Source organism: Chanos chanos, chromosome 2 (genome assembly GCF_902362185.1).
Source record: "Chanos chanos chromosome 2, fChaCha1.1, whole genome shotgun sequence".
Lineage (NCBI taxonomy): Eukaryota > Metazoa > Chordata > Actinopteri > Gonorynchiformes > Chanidae > Chanos > Chanos chanos.
Genome location: NC_044496.1, coordinates 52965508 through 52981152, shown reverse-complemented (window position 1 = coordinate 52981152; position 15645 = coordinate 52965508). Strand labels below are relative to the sequence as shown.

The window sequence follows — 15645 nt, the reverse complement described above, 5'->3', positions numbered from 1 at the left end:
GCTAATGATCCCTGCAAGTGTTCATTTTTTTTGAGGGCTTTTCATCTCATGTCTGTTTAACGAAACTCTTTCATGCTTCCCTACCACCCTCCCTCTTGTTCCTCGTTACACGAAACTAATTTAATATCATTAATTTCAGATAAGTTAAAAGGTTCAATGGCACTTGCGAACAGAACATGTGGTTATGTACGCTTTCAAGTAATAACCCTTACTGGGCCTTTAATGTCTAAATGAAAGCTTGGATGTTAACCCGTCAGCTGCCAGTAATCATAACTGGTTAGAATAATCCTTCATTTTCACTATGATGGCTTTCTGAGATAGAGGTAGAAGAGGCATTTGTTTGAACAGTGTTCATGGCATCAAGCAAAAGCATTTAAAACAAACCTCAGATTTTGAAAATCAACTTTTTAATATCAGACAAAACAGATCGTGAAGTTCAATCAAGTTCACTCTATGGATTTCCAAAACAGACACTTCCATTCATCTCCATGGAAGGAGGGATTTTTTTTTGTTTGTTTTGTTTTGTTTGCATAAAAGTATAGTGTTTTTCAGTAACGATCCAATCCCTAAAGCACAACCCAAGTGTGTCCTCTCACAGACCCTGGAAGATTTTCATAAAAAAAGCAAAAGCTAATCCCACATATATATTGATACTACAATAAAGGAATAAATGTGATTTTGGTCATTACAGACAATAGGATGGAAGGCTTGTTTCATTGTCAGTGCACATGGTGGAGAAGATTTCTGACAATACAGTGATGGTCCTCCTGATGCAGCACTTTTCTCTTATACATTCACTCAGATCAAACACAAACACACACACACAAAGTCATGCATCATTCTCTTCACTCTGCACCAAGAGATTTGCAATTTTTCTCTTTTCTTTAAATAAAAAAATCATTTTCAGATCATTTTAGATTGAAAAATTAAAACCTCTGCAGACACCCAAGCACAAAATCTCATAAACCAGCCATGCACCGGAGACAGATGACGAGTATTTAAATAAGTGTGTATACACACACACACACACACACACATACACACCGCTCAATATTCCTTACAGTAACTGTGCTGAATACTGGATGCTCTCATTCTCGTCTTCAGTACAAAATTTTGAAACAAACCAAAACAAAGCACAAAAAAAAAAGAGAAAAGAAAACCCAAAAGGCAATATTTTCACAGGCACCTCGTCCTTAAAAGGACATTAAACAACCGGCATCAGAGTCTAGACTGGACTGTCATGTACACAAAGATGCAAAAACAGGTCACATTTCAGTATAAAAATATAACTATCTGAAAGGCCACAAAGGTTCTTATTTAAGAAAAATCACATCCAACCCTCTGTTCTTTCCTTCCGTTTCTACTTCAGTCCAGTATAGGTCAAGAGCATTGATGTTTCAGTGGGAGAAAAAGAAAATTAAAAAAACAAAAAAAGTTAAAGACATGATGATATTCTTTGCTATAGACTTGTAAAGGCCTCAGAACATGATTTGTATCAATCATGATTAATATCTCAATAACTTATTGTCTGCGCAACAAATAACAATAACAATAGTATTATTTACAATGGTTAAATAGCACAATGTCTTATGAGGAGGCCAGGCACATGGGATCATCTGGATTTGTTTCACTCAAAAGAATTAGGGAGTGTCTCTAGGTGTGTGTGTGTGTCTCTCTCTCTCTCTCTTTGTGGTGTGTGTGTGTGTGTGTAGGGTGGTGACATGTGCAGTGAGAAAGGAGTTAAGAAAATCATTGTCATCACAATTGGAACAGGTCTGAAATTAAACAGCCGTTTTAAAGCATATGCTTACTAACCATTTGAATGCTGGGAGATGCAATGTGCAATCACCAATGTTTTAATAACTTACAAAAAAAAAGTTCATTACCATTCTCTGTACTGTCCTTTGTCTGGACTGACATTAGAACATAAAGCTATCTGTATATGTATCTACACAGCGTTTGAAAGAGAGGAAAAAACTGGCAGGGTGGCTGTATTTGATCTTTCAAGTACTTTTTGTTTGCAGCTCTTTAACTGGATCCTTCATGGTCAAAACTTCCACAAAGACCTGGTTCAGCTCGCGGTCTCTCTCTCTCCCGGGTCACTCCCGTTCACTTGCCAAAGTTGGCGAAATCGGCGAAGGCGTCTGGTTTGGGTTGTGCCGTGGCGGGGTTTGCCACGCCCATGGTTGGCATTCCCATACCCATTCCCATACCCATGCCCATCCCCATGCCAGCAGCGGGCATCCCCATGTTCATATTCATTCCCATCATGCCCTGGTTAACGGGCATCCCTCCGGCGGGACCCATCCCCATGGGTGGCACACCCATGCCCATGCCGCTGGCGGGCATCATGGGGTTGCTGGGTGGTCTGATAGGGGCGGGGCTAGACTGCATGCCAAGGTTCATTCCAGCAAAACCCTGTGTAACCATGCCCACAGGAGGCTGGACCCCTACCAAACACAAAACATCAAGCACACACGTGAAAAAAAAAAATGAAAAGATGAAATGAATATATTGCCTGTGCAGTAATAGTGGAGATGCATAGAAGATATTTTAGCCTGTACAGTAACAGTGGAGATACATCACAGATATTTAAGCCTGTACGATAATACTGGAGATGTATAACAGATATTTTAGCCTGTGCAGTAACAGTGGAAATGCATAGCAGATATTTTAGCTTGTTGTATAGTAACACTGGAGATGCAGAACAATATTGAGAGCATCTCTTGCTCATTCACAGTAAAGAGGTCACACTTCCGTTGTTTGTGCTCAGACAGCTTGTACAGTTATACAGTGATACACAGTTGCATCGCGTTGAGATGTAGCTGTGTTAGTTCAATGCTGACCTTGCTGTTGCATCATGCTGAGTGTCGGCTGAGCGGGTTTGGGCGGTTGCATCCCTGGACCCAAGAAGTCCAGACTGATGTTAACCCCGGTGTCAGACCACGTGGAGGGCATGGCGGCTTTGGGTGTAGCTTTTGGGGTGTTCTGCTGCTGTGGTACCAGAGGTTCTCCAAAACCTGGCAGAGGCTGAACAAGACGCAGACAGACAGCAGAGATTAGCTATCCAGACAAGAGGTTACCCTAGCAACAGTTCTCAGTGAGCCAGACAATCTGAAATGAGAAGTTAACATCAAGATTAAATATCCAATCAGAGCAGTCCACAAAAGGTGCTCTACTGGTTAGTTACTGAAGTCATTCCATTTCATGGAATATGTCCTCTGAGCTCTATGGTTCCCAGTTTAATATTAATATTAGTAAAAAAAGCCACATTTTCACTCCTGTTTGACGAGTCTGAAGTAACTACTTTGTACATTAATAAGACAAACATGCTGTCATGAGTCTGTTACCCCAGAATTGATTCTGCATGTTGAGAAGGCATCTAAAGCCCATCTAATTGGTCCAAATGGTATGTGTGTTTGGAGGGGTGGAGGTGGTGGGGGGGTGGGGGTTGATGGCAAGTTTTGAAACAAAACTTGCCATTTTAAAGTAGGTCAAGCTTTTAGCATGCAAATATCGTTCTAGCACATAGCTTTTGTCTGACTTTAATGGTTTTTCTCTGACTCAAACTTGCTCCTCTTCATTCTGCCATTTCTTGTGATGGGAGTCCCTGAGGGGATGAGGCTGATGGGTAGTGGAGGGGGTTGGACCGGGGGGGGTGTGTTTGTGTGTGTGTGTGTGTGTGGAGGAAAATTGCGCCGATACTGCGTGCTAACCCTCACTCATCTTGCTTTCATGTTGCCCGCTCTCAAACCCACAACCCTTGAACTTCACAACCAGAACACTCCCTCCCTGTGTAAACAGTGCTTAATCGGCACTTTCACGACGGATGTGTCACACAATTAGCCCACAAGTGGAAGTTCACAGTTCATATGAAAGGGCAGGACTAAATGGCTTCTCTCTCACAACTGTATCAATACATTTTTTACATTTTTTTTGCAAGATGTGTAAATGCTAAACGTATGCAACTCATAGCATGCCACGGCTAAAAACAATTTAAGCAGTGAGCCAATACTCATGCTTATGTCGGACTAGCTGAATTCTGGGTGTTGGAGTAGAGCTAAACATGTAAAGCCTGGAGCATGTGGTGTAGGGCTGCAGTGAGGAGGCTCAGGCAGAGTGCAGAGTGGAGGTACCTGGGATTTGGACTGGGGGACGCTCATACTCTGAGTGCTGGACATGGAGAAGTTCATGCTTTGGGAGGCACTGATGCTGGTGGTCTGAGTGGGACCCATGAGGTCAAAGAGGTCAGAAGAAGGAGCGACGGGAAAAGGAGCAGGAGCGGGAGCAGGAGCAGGAGCGGGGGCGGCGTGGAGGTTGCCGAACAGGTCCGTCCCAGCGGGGTTGGGGGGTTGAGCGGCAGGTGCTGCGGACTGAGGGCTGGGGAACGCGCTCCAGTCTCCAAAATCTCCGTTCCCACTTTCTGCTGGGGCTGCGTGAAGGCCCATATGGAAACCAGTTAAGAGAGAGGTACATATTCCCGTGGTTTTAACGAAAATCACGGGCAATGAGAACACACGGTTGCGCTCCAGAACAAGCAGGTCGCTCATGAGCTCAATGCCAAGGTTTAACAAAGACAAACCAATGTTTAACACCTACCAACCACAACTACCAACCACACACAAACACAATGCCATTACCTCACCACAACTAACCACTTTTCACTCTGATTTGAGAGAGAGAGAGAGAGAGAGAGAGACTGAAAAAGTGAGAAAAGTGCAGGAGGAGAGAAGTTGTTGGGTTGGGGTAGGGGGTGTTTTGTCAATAGGGCAATTAAAAGTGGATCAGGGTGCTCTCACTCTCAGTGCCATCAGCCCAGTCAGACAGACTAAGATATGTCACAGCCAGCGAGAACTGAATCATGTCTCTCCTCATTCTTTTTAACAACAGACTCCATCATATGTTTTAACCTGCCTTGTAATATTTAAGAGCTTTCAGACTGGTGCGGAAGACGAGAACAGATTTGAGTTTCAGCCTACATATCTCAACTAAACTCTCCCAAATTCTTTACTTTTTGATGTTACTTTTTCGTAATTATGAAGTTACTTTTCGATAGGGAAATGGCACACGGAAGATGTTCCTGTTCGTGAAGCCGGAGAGCTCAGGTACACGTCTGGGATGCTGAAAGTCGTCAGACTGGTGAGAACAGGCAAGGCAAGACGGGTGAGATTTTCTTTTTGCATTTTGCAATGTCTCAGATAGGGCCGGAGTCAGCAGTTAAGACCGTAGGCGCTCTTGAACTCTTTTGTGTTGATGTATGACTTCTGTGACACAACATAGCCCAGAGGAGAGGAGAGGAGAGGAGAGGAGAGAAACATACCTGCTGCAGAAGGAAGACTGGCGGCGGCGGCAGGAGAAGAGAAATCAGCAAAACCTCCAATCAGATCTGAGTTTAATCCTGGAACAGGAGGAAAGAAAAAGAGGAGCACCGTGGGAGAGGGAGAGGGAGAGAGAGAGAGAGAGAGAGAGAGAGAGAGAGCACAAGCTAGGGATTAAAAAAAACATATTGCAACTGCATACTTCATAAAGAATTTTCAATAGATTCCATCTGCTTATCAGTGTCTTGAAAGTTTGTGACATGGATAAAAAAAGAAAAAAAAGGAAACGGAATGTGCTGATGTCTCTCTCTATCACAAACACACACACACACACACGCACTCTCAGTATAGAGCAGGAAGTGCTGATGACGGCTGACAGAAGCAGCTGTTTGGCTGGTGGAGCTGAAGAGGCAGGCAGGGTGGGAGAGCTCCACATCTGCTCAGTATTCCAGCCTCACTGGGGAGCACTTTCACATCTGGCCCCGACAGCTAAATGCTCCAGCAGTGCACGGGTCGGGGGGTGGGGGTGGGGGGTTTGGATATGGAGGGGCGGGGGGAGGCCCATCTGCTGCACTTAGCCACAGAGGTTACCCCCCCACCCCCACCCCCTCGTGTGTCCGCTCGCTCAGGATCAGTCAAAATGCGAGGCCCCCCCCTAAAACCGCAAGGCCAACCGAGTGGCAAGGGGCTCTTAAAGCTTTCTGCTGCACTCGTTTATCTTCCGATCCATCCATCCTTCCTGTCCTCCCTTTGTCATTCCCTCCACTGCCAGTCGCTGGAGGGAAACATTCAGGCATCCACTCAGGATGCCTCTACTCTACCTTCTATTCCTCCATGAACAGAAAGCAAATCTACTTTTAGTGCCATGTTTAGATGAGGCGTTGACAGTCATGGAAGTTAAGCAGGATCATAAACCATAATGAATATAAAAAGATATAAATTTTCATGTAATGCCTAAGGTAAAGTTCCTCCTTCTGTTTTGCTTAAGTTAGACATAAGAGTATGTACAATGACACATGATGCTCACGGAATAGGTTTAAAGAGGAAATATTCACCTGTAGAAGCTGGTTTCGTTGTTCCTGGGTCATCTCCAAACAAGTCTACAAGGCCTCCGCTGGACTGACTTTTTCCTGAATCTGTGGTCTAAGGCAAGAGACGCACCGCACTGTGAGAACACACTTCACCTGGCCTATTCCTGCATTCACCAGTAGATGGCAGCAAACTGCTGTGACACATTAAATTTCTTACCTCACTGCTGGAGTTGAGTGAACCTCTTAGTTCGTTTACACATAATGCTTTACAAGTTCCATTTGTCAGATTTAAGAAATGTAACAAGATGAAGGTACAGAGTTCATTTAGTATAAAAAGCTAATTTAGGGAATTATGAATTAACTGGAGCGTAAGAGGTAGGAGACAGACACAGCCAAACTCCCCCCCCCCCCCCCCCCCCCCCCCCCAAAAAAAAACCCACTAGGCTCAGCCCATTAGCATGTTTGTCTGAGTGCTTCCTCTCACCTTTGCGGTGCTGGCTTTGGGAGAAGGGCTGTCCCCTGTGTAGTGCGCGGCTGCGCCCAGGTCCACTGTTTTGGATGGGGTCCCTCCTCTCTTCCGCGTGGCCGTCGTTTCCGTGGCCTGAACAATCTGGACGCTTTTGGTCGTCACCGTTTCCTCGTCGTCCTTAAACTCCGTCCTCCCCGACTGGCCGTTCCGTGCCCCCCGGCCTCTGTCCTCCTCGTTGTCGCTGTGGGAAGACGGGGGGGAAGTCGACTCTCTGTGAATGTATCCGTTCGCTCTGCACAAGCCCTCATAGAAACTGCCGCTTCTCTTTCAGAGAAACTCTCACAGTAAAATGACAAAGCATACAAGCACTTTTTTGTTTTAATGTTTACCTACTGTTGAATATGTTTACTGAGAGTCTATGTAACGTGAGCGGGCTGCTGCAGTTCTAAACCGCCAGCGTTCGTTTAAGAGTGAAGGGGGTTTTAACACGGAGGACAGGGAGTGGGTCAGGAGGTGAGGGAAGCAGGAATCGGGGTCCGAACCTGAACCTGTCCGGCGAGTCGTCCCTGTCTCTCTTGCGGAACATGTTGATGGTGCCGTCGATGGTGCTGCCGATTTTGTCGCTGATTTCGCCCAGTTTCTCACTGAAAGGGAAACCCCCTTTGTTCTCCCACTCGTCATCCCATTTGTAACGGGACTCCTTGGAATCATACCTGTCTCCCGCTGCCGGAGAGAGAAATTAGACAAAATATTAGTCTGCAGACATATGCATGAGAGAATGTTTTAGACACCGTCTACCAAATATGGAATGTATATTTGGTAACTTTTTAACTTTTGCTCACGGGTGTACTTGACTTTGTCTGGGTTATATTGTCATATTTATGAGCTCAAGTGAAGCTCAGACACGTTAAAAAAAAACAAGTTATGATTGACAACTAAAGACTGATAATTGCTGACAACAAAAACAACTCATTAACCCTGGAAACAGATCTGCATCATTTCAATTCCATTTTCTTTTTCAAGGTTCACGTTTGACGAAAAGAAACAGATGTTTCACGAATCCTAAAGTTTAGTCAAAATGGAAAAAAAAAAAAGATAACCGTGGAAACGTGCTGTTCTGAATATTAATGAAACAGCTAGGGACCCCCCCTCCAGTCCCTGAGATAGCCCTCACTTCTGAAAGCTGGAGATTTCAAATCTGCTCTACCGCGGAAAAAGAGGGGCGGATTCCCTTCAATCAAAATCATCAAACGTCTAATTAATGCTGTCATGTGGTGAGAAGAAAGGAGTCACACTGGGTATCAAAATAAAGCAAGAGCTCAGTCATCTGGCAATGCAGATCCCCGGGGAGGAAAGCCGAGGAGGAGAGACAGGGACGAGAGGAGCCCAGCAGAATCAGTACGTGACAAAACAACTTTTGTGTGCGTTTGGGGGGGTGAGGGGGGGTAGAGAGAGAGAGAGAGAGAGAGAGAGAGAGACTGAAACTCACAGTATCTGAAGCCTCCCATGCTGTCGGAGGACACGCCGATGTATTTATCCTTGTTTTTCTTGGCCTTCTTCCTCTCCTCTCGAAGCCTGTCGTCGTCCTGGACGAACTCCACCAGCTCCTTAACCTTCTGTCGCACGTTGACGCCCTGGTCTTTCCCGTTCTCGTCTAAGAACAGGCAGAACACACCAGCGGCCCCATTAAAAACCACCTGAGTTTGATCTGTGTATGCCTCTGACCTCCTAATCTCAAGATCAGGTTTTACATCCTGCCGCACAGTCAACGAATTACAAACAGCCAGAGTGTTACAATTTGCATAATTATCAGACGACACTAATGCTTATGAGCAAAGAATAACTTCAAGCTGAAACTGCAGCACAGGTGCAGTCAACAGAACACTGGTCTGGGCCTGATTTTTATACTTGTCAAACAAACAAATGTAATATGTACTAGCGGAATATCAACTTTACATATCACCCCCCCCGACCCGATCAAAGAAAGCCACAGAGTTCAGTCTACGTCGTGACCCGGGTCGCTGGGTGTTCTGGAAAGCTGCTAAGCCATGTCACGTTTAGTCCGTCAGCTCTATGACACTGCCGCTATTGTTTAGCTCACAAATAGCCTGCCCATCAAAGTATTTACTGTACAAACACTGGACGTCAGGACTGCACATTGGTAAACATCAAACAAGGGAGGTCACATGAACGGATGTCAATGAATATGATCGCGTGGTATCTCCTGATAAACCATGCTGTCACGCTATGGAGCCTGTTCAGCTGAACACGTGTAAAGATATCTCTGTTATTGTTAGAAAAAGCTGTTCTAGCTGCATGGCCATCTGTATGGAGAAAAGGATGCTTGAATGCCTTTGGACTTGCCTATGCAGTGATAGCTCTCGATAGAGCGCAAGTCATAGAGGTGTTCCCGGGCGCTGGTCACAACCCGCTCAGAGCCGTTCCTGATCAGGTACGCAAGCAGCAGCAAAGACTGCGGCAGACGGGGGGAGAGAGAGAGAGAGAGAGAGAGAGAGAGAGAGAGAGAAATGCATTTCACACATTTGTACGGACATGTCTCGCTGACCTAATTTAAAAGGTAGACTTAAAAAACGACGGCTCGCGTCTGACAGCTGTGAAGGCAATCAGACCTTGTAAACTCTTCTCCAGTTTTTCTTGTTGTCTCTAAGCATCCTGGTCCATAGCATGTTCATCACCTCAGGGAACTGCTCGTACATAAACGTTGCTCTAAAAAAAAAAAAAAAAAAACAGAGCGAGAGGGGGAGGAAGAGAGAGAGAGAGAGAAATAATAACAGAGCACTGTTAGCCCTAGGTGAGTGTTACATACATGTAGCATCTGCTTTACACATACTTGTTAAACAGCAAAGGGAAACGGTCCAACACGACATGAATCCAGGGAAACGGTCCAACACGACATGAATCCAGTCATGGAGTCTTCACAGTGCCAGAGCGTCATGCCTTGGCAAGCAGTCGGCATAACCGCGGCAGAGTCAGCTTCTAAATAATCGTATTTATAGCAAGGCCTTGCATTCTACACTCCCTCAGAGCCAGAATACAGAGGAGCTGCTTTAACCTACCTCGCGATTTCCCCCATCAGCTGGCCTGACGGCCCCCAAGGGTCATCATTTGTGGCCTCTCGAACCTTGGATTCGATTTCTGTATAGTTCATAACAACATTGGTTCTGCCAGAGGATGGAGGGACAGAGAGAGAGAGAGAGGGGAAAAAACAGACAGGTTACACATTTTTTGGTAATGCATGTCGTTCAGTTATAAATGTCAACGGCATTGTCCTTTCGTGGTGAGCAGGTTCTATTACAGCCATGCATGGGCATTAGTCATGAGTTAGGCTAGACGGTGGATTCCATCTGTTACTCTTAACTTCCCTTTCTGACAACGGACATACAAATGAGAGCAACAGAAAAGATGATCGTACACGTGCACGGACACAAATCAACGCGTGATTAAAAAGCAGAAAATAATTTAAAACAGACAAACAAACAAAAAACCTCCGGCAAATGCCCTTCAAATCAAAATAAGGTCAATGAGCTGGTCAAATTCTAGCCCTGACACAACGTTACACATGGTAAGCCGTGCGGGCCTGTATTACAGAGCTTTGACCGTCGTCAGAGAGAAAAATGAAAACAATGCTTTTAATTGTCCTTAATGCACATGCATTCTTTTCATAGTAACTGGACTACATTACACAAAGCTATTTACCCCACTGTGACAGTATCGGCACTTAAAGGCGAAACAGGCTCAGCTGCTTAATGCATTAAGGCATTTTTGAGCCAAACGTTCATATACACAGCAGGTTTCATCTTGAGTACACTGTTCTGTTGTGCGGTCAGTCATTAGCAAACTGCCTGAGACCACACATAAAGGTCTCATTATCTGACAGTCCAGTGACATTGATAAATCTTCCCTGACAGTTAGGGCCAACGGTATCAGTTAATGTTCTGGCCCTTTGACTCACAGAAAATGATAGCACACTGAAAGGTTCAGACTTATCAGACAGAAACCAGAGGGGAAGTCCACACCCCTGCCTCTGTGCGCCTATATCCTCCAAGTTATTTTGTCTCTCAAACCTGTTTAGTGCTTCTCCAAAGGGACACTGTTAGGGTGACACAAAAGAACCGGTGTGATTACGTAACACAGAGGAACAGGTGAAAACAGGGGTGGGGTGCAGGAATCTGAAACTGAACTGACTCAGAGAATGAGGCCAATTACGAGCTGTTCTGTCTCTTTGTTTCGTTTCTTTACCCGGTCTGGCGCCGTCTTTCACGAGAATCTTTTAAAAACACGGCAGCTTACATGGGTCATTGTCATGTGTGAAAATATGTGTGAAAACCAATGTCTCCCCTGATAAGGTGACTGTCTGATTTTTTTTTCTGCCCACATCGCTCTGGTACAGACCCTGAGTTACATCAGGATTTCAGCTACGTCTTCAATGATCAGAGGAAAACTGAAGGTTTAATGCAGGCCTCCAAACCCAGCCTTCACACTTCTCACCAGCCTTGCTAAAATAATATGAATCAATTTTAAACAGCCTTATTTAAATGAGCTCATATGCAAAGCAGAGACCTACTGCACTTCTGAGGAACTTATCTTTCTTTTTTTTTTTCCGATTTCGAAAGTGGGTGACTGGAATTTTTTTTGAGAAACATTAAGAGCCATTTAAGGGCATAAAGGTCATAACAGCGTGAAGATTAATACACAAATACAATTCTGCACACATCACCAGCTACATCCTTTAACAACTTCTCAAAACATAAAAGCCCAGTACCCTTATTTTAAATGCATGTCAAAGCATGGCTAACCCAAGAGTCATTGCCATACTTTTCATAATGTGATGAAAAAATGGAAACATCCAAATGATTTGCATTTATATATTTGAAAAACAAACTACATGTTAAAAGCAGCTGACTGTTGTATATCCCTTTCACGGCGGTATCTTCTACGGTAATAAGGAATTTGGGTTGATTTATCTGAGGACTAACTAAAGGAGGTCAGGAGGACTTCCGTGTATATGCATCTGCAAGGTGCAGTCATTTCCTTCTCCCTTTGAAAGAGAATTTCAAAATCTATTTGTTGTGCTTTCTAAATCAAGATCAAAGAGCAGTTACAATGCATAGCCTGTATCAGCAGTCCCCTGTTCAAGGACATACTTAGGCAGAAACTCTAACAAAATAAAGTGCTGCTTTCAGCTTTCCTGGAAGAAGGTTTGAGGTCTCTCAGGTTTTGAAATTAAGATTACTCATTCACTATGATTTCCGCTGATAATGATTGCTTTGACATTTTGACGAGATCTCGATCATTTTCAGAACATGCTGTTCAAGAATGGGAAAAGAAAAAAAAAAAAAAAAAAGAGTAAAAATCTGAATGTTATGTTCACTTGTCCCCCGCATAAACTCTAAGCAACGGGACACTCAGGCCTACTAAGCACGCTGCCAAGAAATGTCACACTACAGGGGACAGAACAGGACACAGTTCAACTTTTGGTCAAGATAAACCAAACCCTTTCAAATAACATAAACCAAACCAAGCAATCAGCCATGGCACGTCTGGCTTGTTTCCGTAATATCTCACGCAGAGTACGGTCTACGGTTTCTTCTTGTTATTGTACAGTGGAAATAAAGGAGACCACAAAGACTAAACTAAGAGAACGGAGGGCTGAAGCTGTTCAGCGCTGTCCCGTGAATTCCCACGGTGTGACTATCCTCTTAAGCAGAAACTGCGCTGGCAACAGTCTGATGGTGTACTTTAAGATCCACGTCCTCCAGTTTCAAAACATTCTGAATGAAAAGCAAACAAGCTTTTGCTGGACTGTCATCAATACATTTGTCCCTGACAGGGGCATGTAAGGGAAGAATAGAGGATCGGTGAAAATAGCAATATAGGATAAGGGAAGGATCCGGTCTCCTTACAGAGCCAGTACAGAGCAACAGTTTCCAAATTAGCATTTTACATTCACCTGTTACTCATTTGTATAGGGCAGAACCTGGCTTACAGCGCACTAACAAAAACACTGCACATAAAAAAAAGTGAAACCGCAGTTGTCTTCCATGAAAAAAATAAAGGATTTAGAATATGCTGACGGTTGTACTTATATAAATAAAAATACTGATTTTATGCAAAACTTGTTTTCTCTTTATTTTTTTCGTACAAGTGCAATACTTGATGACTTGCAATTTCTGAGCAACCGTGAAATTCAGCTTATTAGGAAATTGTGCAATGGTCCCTTTAAAGTTACAGTCACCTTTTAGAGTACGATAAAAATGTCATGGACAATCAGTAAAAGAAACTATATATGCAAAGTTTTGTTGCATGAAACTCTACTCTGCTCATGTCAGAGTAGAGTAATTGACCGATTTCAGATTTATATATGGACCTCAACCAAGAAAATTATGTTTTAATGACTATGTGACGTTTATGTGTAAAGACATGTGTTTGATCCATTTGCTAAACGTCAAGTAAATGTTTAAAGTAATTAAGTTACATTTTTATCAGCGACTGACTGGCTGAATAAAAGCACATAAAGTTACCCATCATCAAAGTTGAGGAGTTATGGAGAGGAAAGGGCAACTACAAAAAAAAAGAATCCTTTTCAGTCAACCTAAATAACAGAATAATCTTTTTCAGTGTGCCTGTGTGTGACATTTTGGAAATGACTAATTCAGTACTCTAAAGTCTGATTTTACAATCATTGATGTTGGATGAAAACACCTGCACTAACCAGTTTCAATGTGAGGAACAAACTGGTTCCAAGTATTGTTGACCTCCTATGTAATTTTGAAACATCTCCAGGTCGTCTAGTTACGTCGTGGATAAGTAATTCTAAAGTTCTTCAGACACAAGCTCCAAACAACGGCTTAAGCTCGTGCAAAGCAGGAACATTACACCCGGAAGTCTGTTTTGATTTAACATTTTCCACAGGAAAACAAAAATGATTTACGGGACAAGCGCACGTGTACTCAGTTTACGTTATTATTAATGAGTCAGTTTAATCAGTGGTGATTGTAAAATCCGTCATAAGCATTTAACTCATATTATTTGGCAGGTCACAAAACAAGCAAAACAGTCACCTAAGGCTCGTCATTCTTTGTCAACTCCCTAGCACTCTATCGGCTAACTCGCCACTGGCTAATTTTTTACCAAGCTACCTGTCAGGCTGGTGAGTCGGGAAAAGAGAAAGTTTTCTGAGGCCTGATTTTAGTCAACTATTTTAGGCTCCTACACCGACACATATGATTTTGAGAAAAGTGCAGCTGAATAAAAGTGAAGAGCAATATGTTCCATAAAACTTTGTCTACAAACTCTTCTATAAAGGTTAACGTGAATTAAAACTATCCCAAGTTGTGATAACTTTTAGCCGTCACTAGCAAGCTAACTTTTTAGCCAAGTAAGCTAGTTAGCCACTGTCGATAACGACTCGAAATGATTTAAACGTAATGCGACTATTCGCCTGTGTTAAATGACACTTTAACAACAACAATCGCTAGAGTAGAACGTGACATTGTAGGTACTCGTTTTAACAGTATCTAAAGTTTAGGGGGTTGACACGATAGACTAATTAGCTATCAGTAAGTAGCTAGCTACTTTGCTAGTATCACTGTACTACGACGTGACGTCAATGACTGAGTACGTGTCTCTATTAAACAGGTAGCTAGCTTCAAGTCCGGACCTAAAAATAAGAGGGGAGCATTTTAAGAAAAGCAAAACACTTACGCTTTATCAACCAATTCCCTGACTTTCCACATGTTCAACATCTTGTCTCTCTGTTATTTGGGCTTTCCGCCGCAATAAACTATCTTCTAGCCCGTTTAATCCAATGGATGGGCCACTCCAGCTGTCACGACACCAAAACCTTGAACTCTCAAACTAACGCTGGCTGTACTTCTTCAGGCTGCGGGTGGGCCGGACAGGTTACTACGGAGATGTCCTTGTAACGTCACTTACGGAAAATGCGTATAGCAATATAGGAGTTGTAGTTCATGATGAAGTTTGACTCATGCGGTTTATAAACATAAAAAGTAATCAGTACTTCAATGTATTTAAAAGAACACTACATCGACTTTACTTGTTGCTTCATTTTTACTCAAAGTGCTTTTTGAAAACTCATTACTAATGTTAACATAATAACAACAGTCGTTAAGACAGGTGTGAATTAGCGTATAAGAAAAAAAAATATGGTATCACAGAGGATGTCTTTTGATTTTTTTTTTTTTTTGCTTCAGAAAAAAGGACACCACCCAAAAAGTGTCGCTGTATGTACGACTGCCAATTCTTGTCATCGCACATTCATTGGACAGCTGAGATACACTGTCACAGGGACACTGAGTTTCAGGGTGTCAGCTCTAATACAGAGTCCATTTCTCAGGAGCAGAAATGCCACAGCTCTGTGTGTTCTGGTGGATGGGGCGTCATGGCGACGGGTGAAAATGCAGGCCCTTCTACACGTGACAGTCCCTCGGGACAGAAGAGAACCTCTTATGGAAAACAAGCATTAGAGCCCTCTCACACACTTTACACAATATAAATAAATAAATGAGAGGGGGAAAAAAACAATGAAAAAACAACAACAAAAAAAATCCCACATAACTGCCAAAAAAGATTCATTTTTACCAAAAACACAGCATGACAAGAGACAGCACTTAACGTCCCCAAATGCACCACGCCCCTGGGAACAGCTTCAATTACTGTTGCATGTCGGATGAAGAAGAGCATGAACTGAGTGATTACAGAGAGGAAAGAGCGTGTGGAAGAAAGAAATGCACTAAGCAACAGAATCTTTCAGAAACTATTTTCCAGCCTGCCACTGACTTGTGTC

General features: G+C 43.3%; 1 protein-coding gene across 1 annotated transcript; it reads right to left on the bottom strand.

Moving 5' to 3' along the window:
- Window positions 1–390: 390 nt before the first annotated feature.
- clint1a (clathrin interactor 1a) lies at window positions 391–14678 on the bottom strand. Its single transcript, XM_030764606.1, has 12 exons — window positions 14544–14678; window positions 9896–10000; window positions 9449–9545; window positions 9183–9291; window positions 8308–8472; window positions 7361–7541; window positions 6834–7059; window positions 6374–6461; window positions 5321–5398; window positions 4137–4432; window positions 2847–3030; window positions 391–2450 (listed from the first exon to the last, which is right to left on the bottom strand). The coding sequence occupies exons 1-12, from the start codon at window positions 14582–14584 to the stop codon at window positions 2110–2112; spliced, it is 1911 nt and encodes a 636-aa protein (XP_030620466.1). The 5' UTR covers window positions 14585–14678; the 3' UTR covers window positions 391–2109.
- Window positions 14679–15645: the final 967 nt, after the last annotated feature.

Coding starts and splice junctions, on each gene's coding strand:
- clint1a (XM_030764606.1), bottom strand. CDS start 14,584: ATGTTGAACATGTGGAAAGTCAGGGAATTGGTTGATAAAGC. Junction 7,060..7,360: donor GACTCGCCGGACAGGTTCAG/GTTCGGACCCCG, acceptor GTCTTCCCACAG/CGACAACGAGGAGGACAGAG. Junction 4,433..5,320: donor CAGTCTTCCTTCTGCAGCAG/GTATGTTTCTCT, acceptor GCCTTCACGCAG/CCCCAGCAGAAAGTGGGAAC.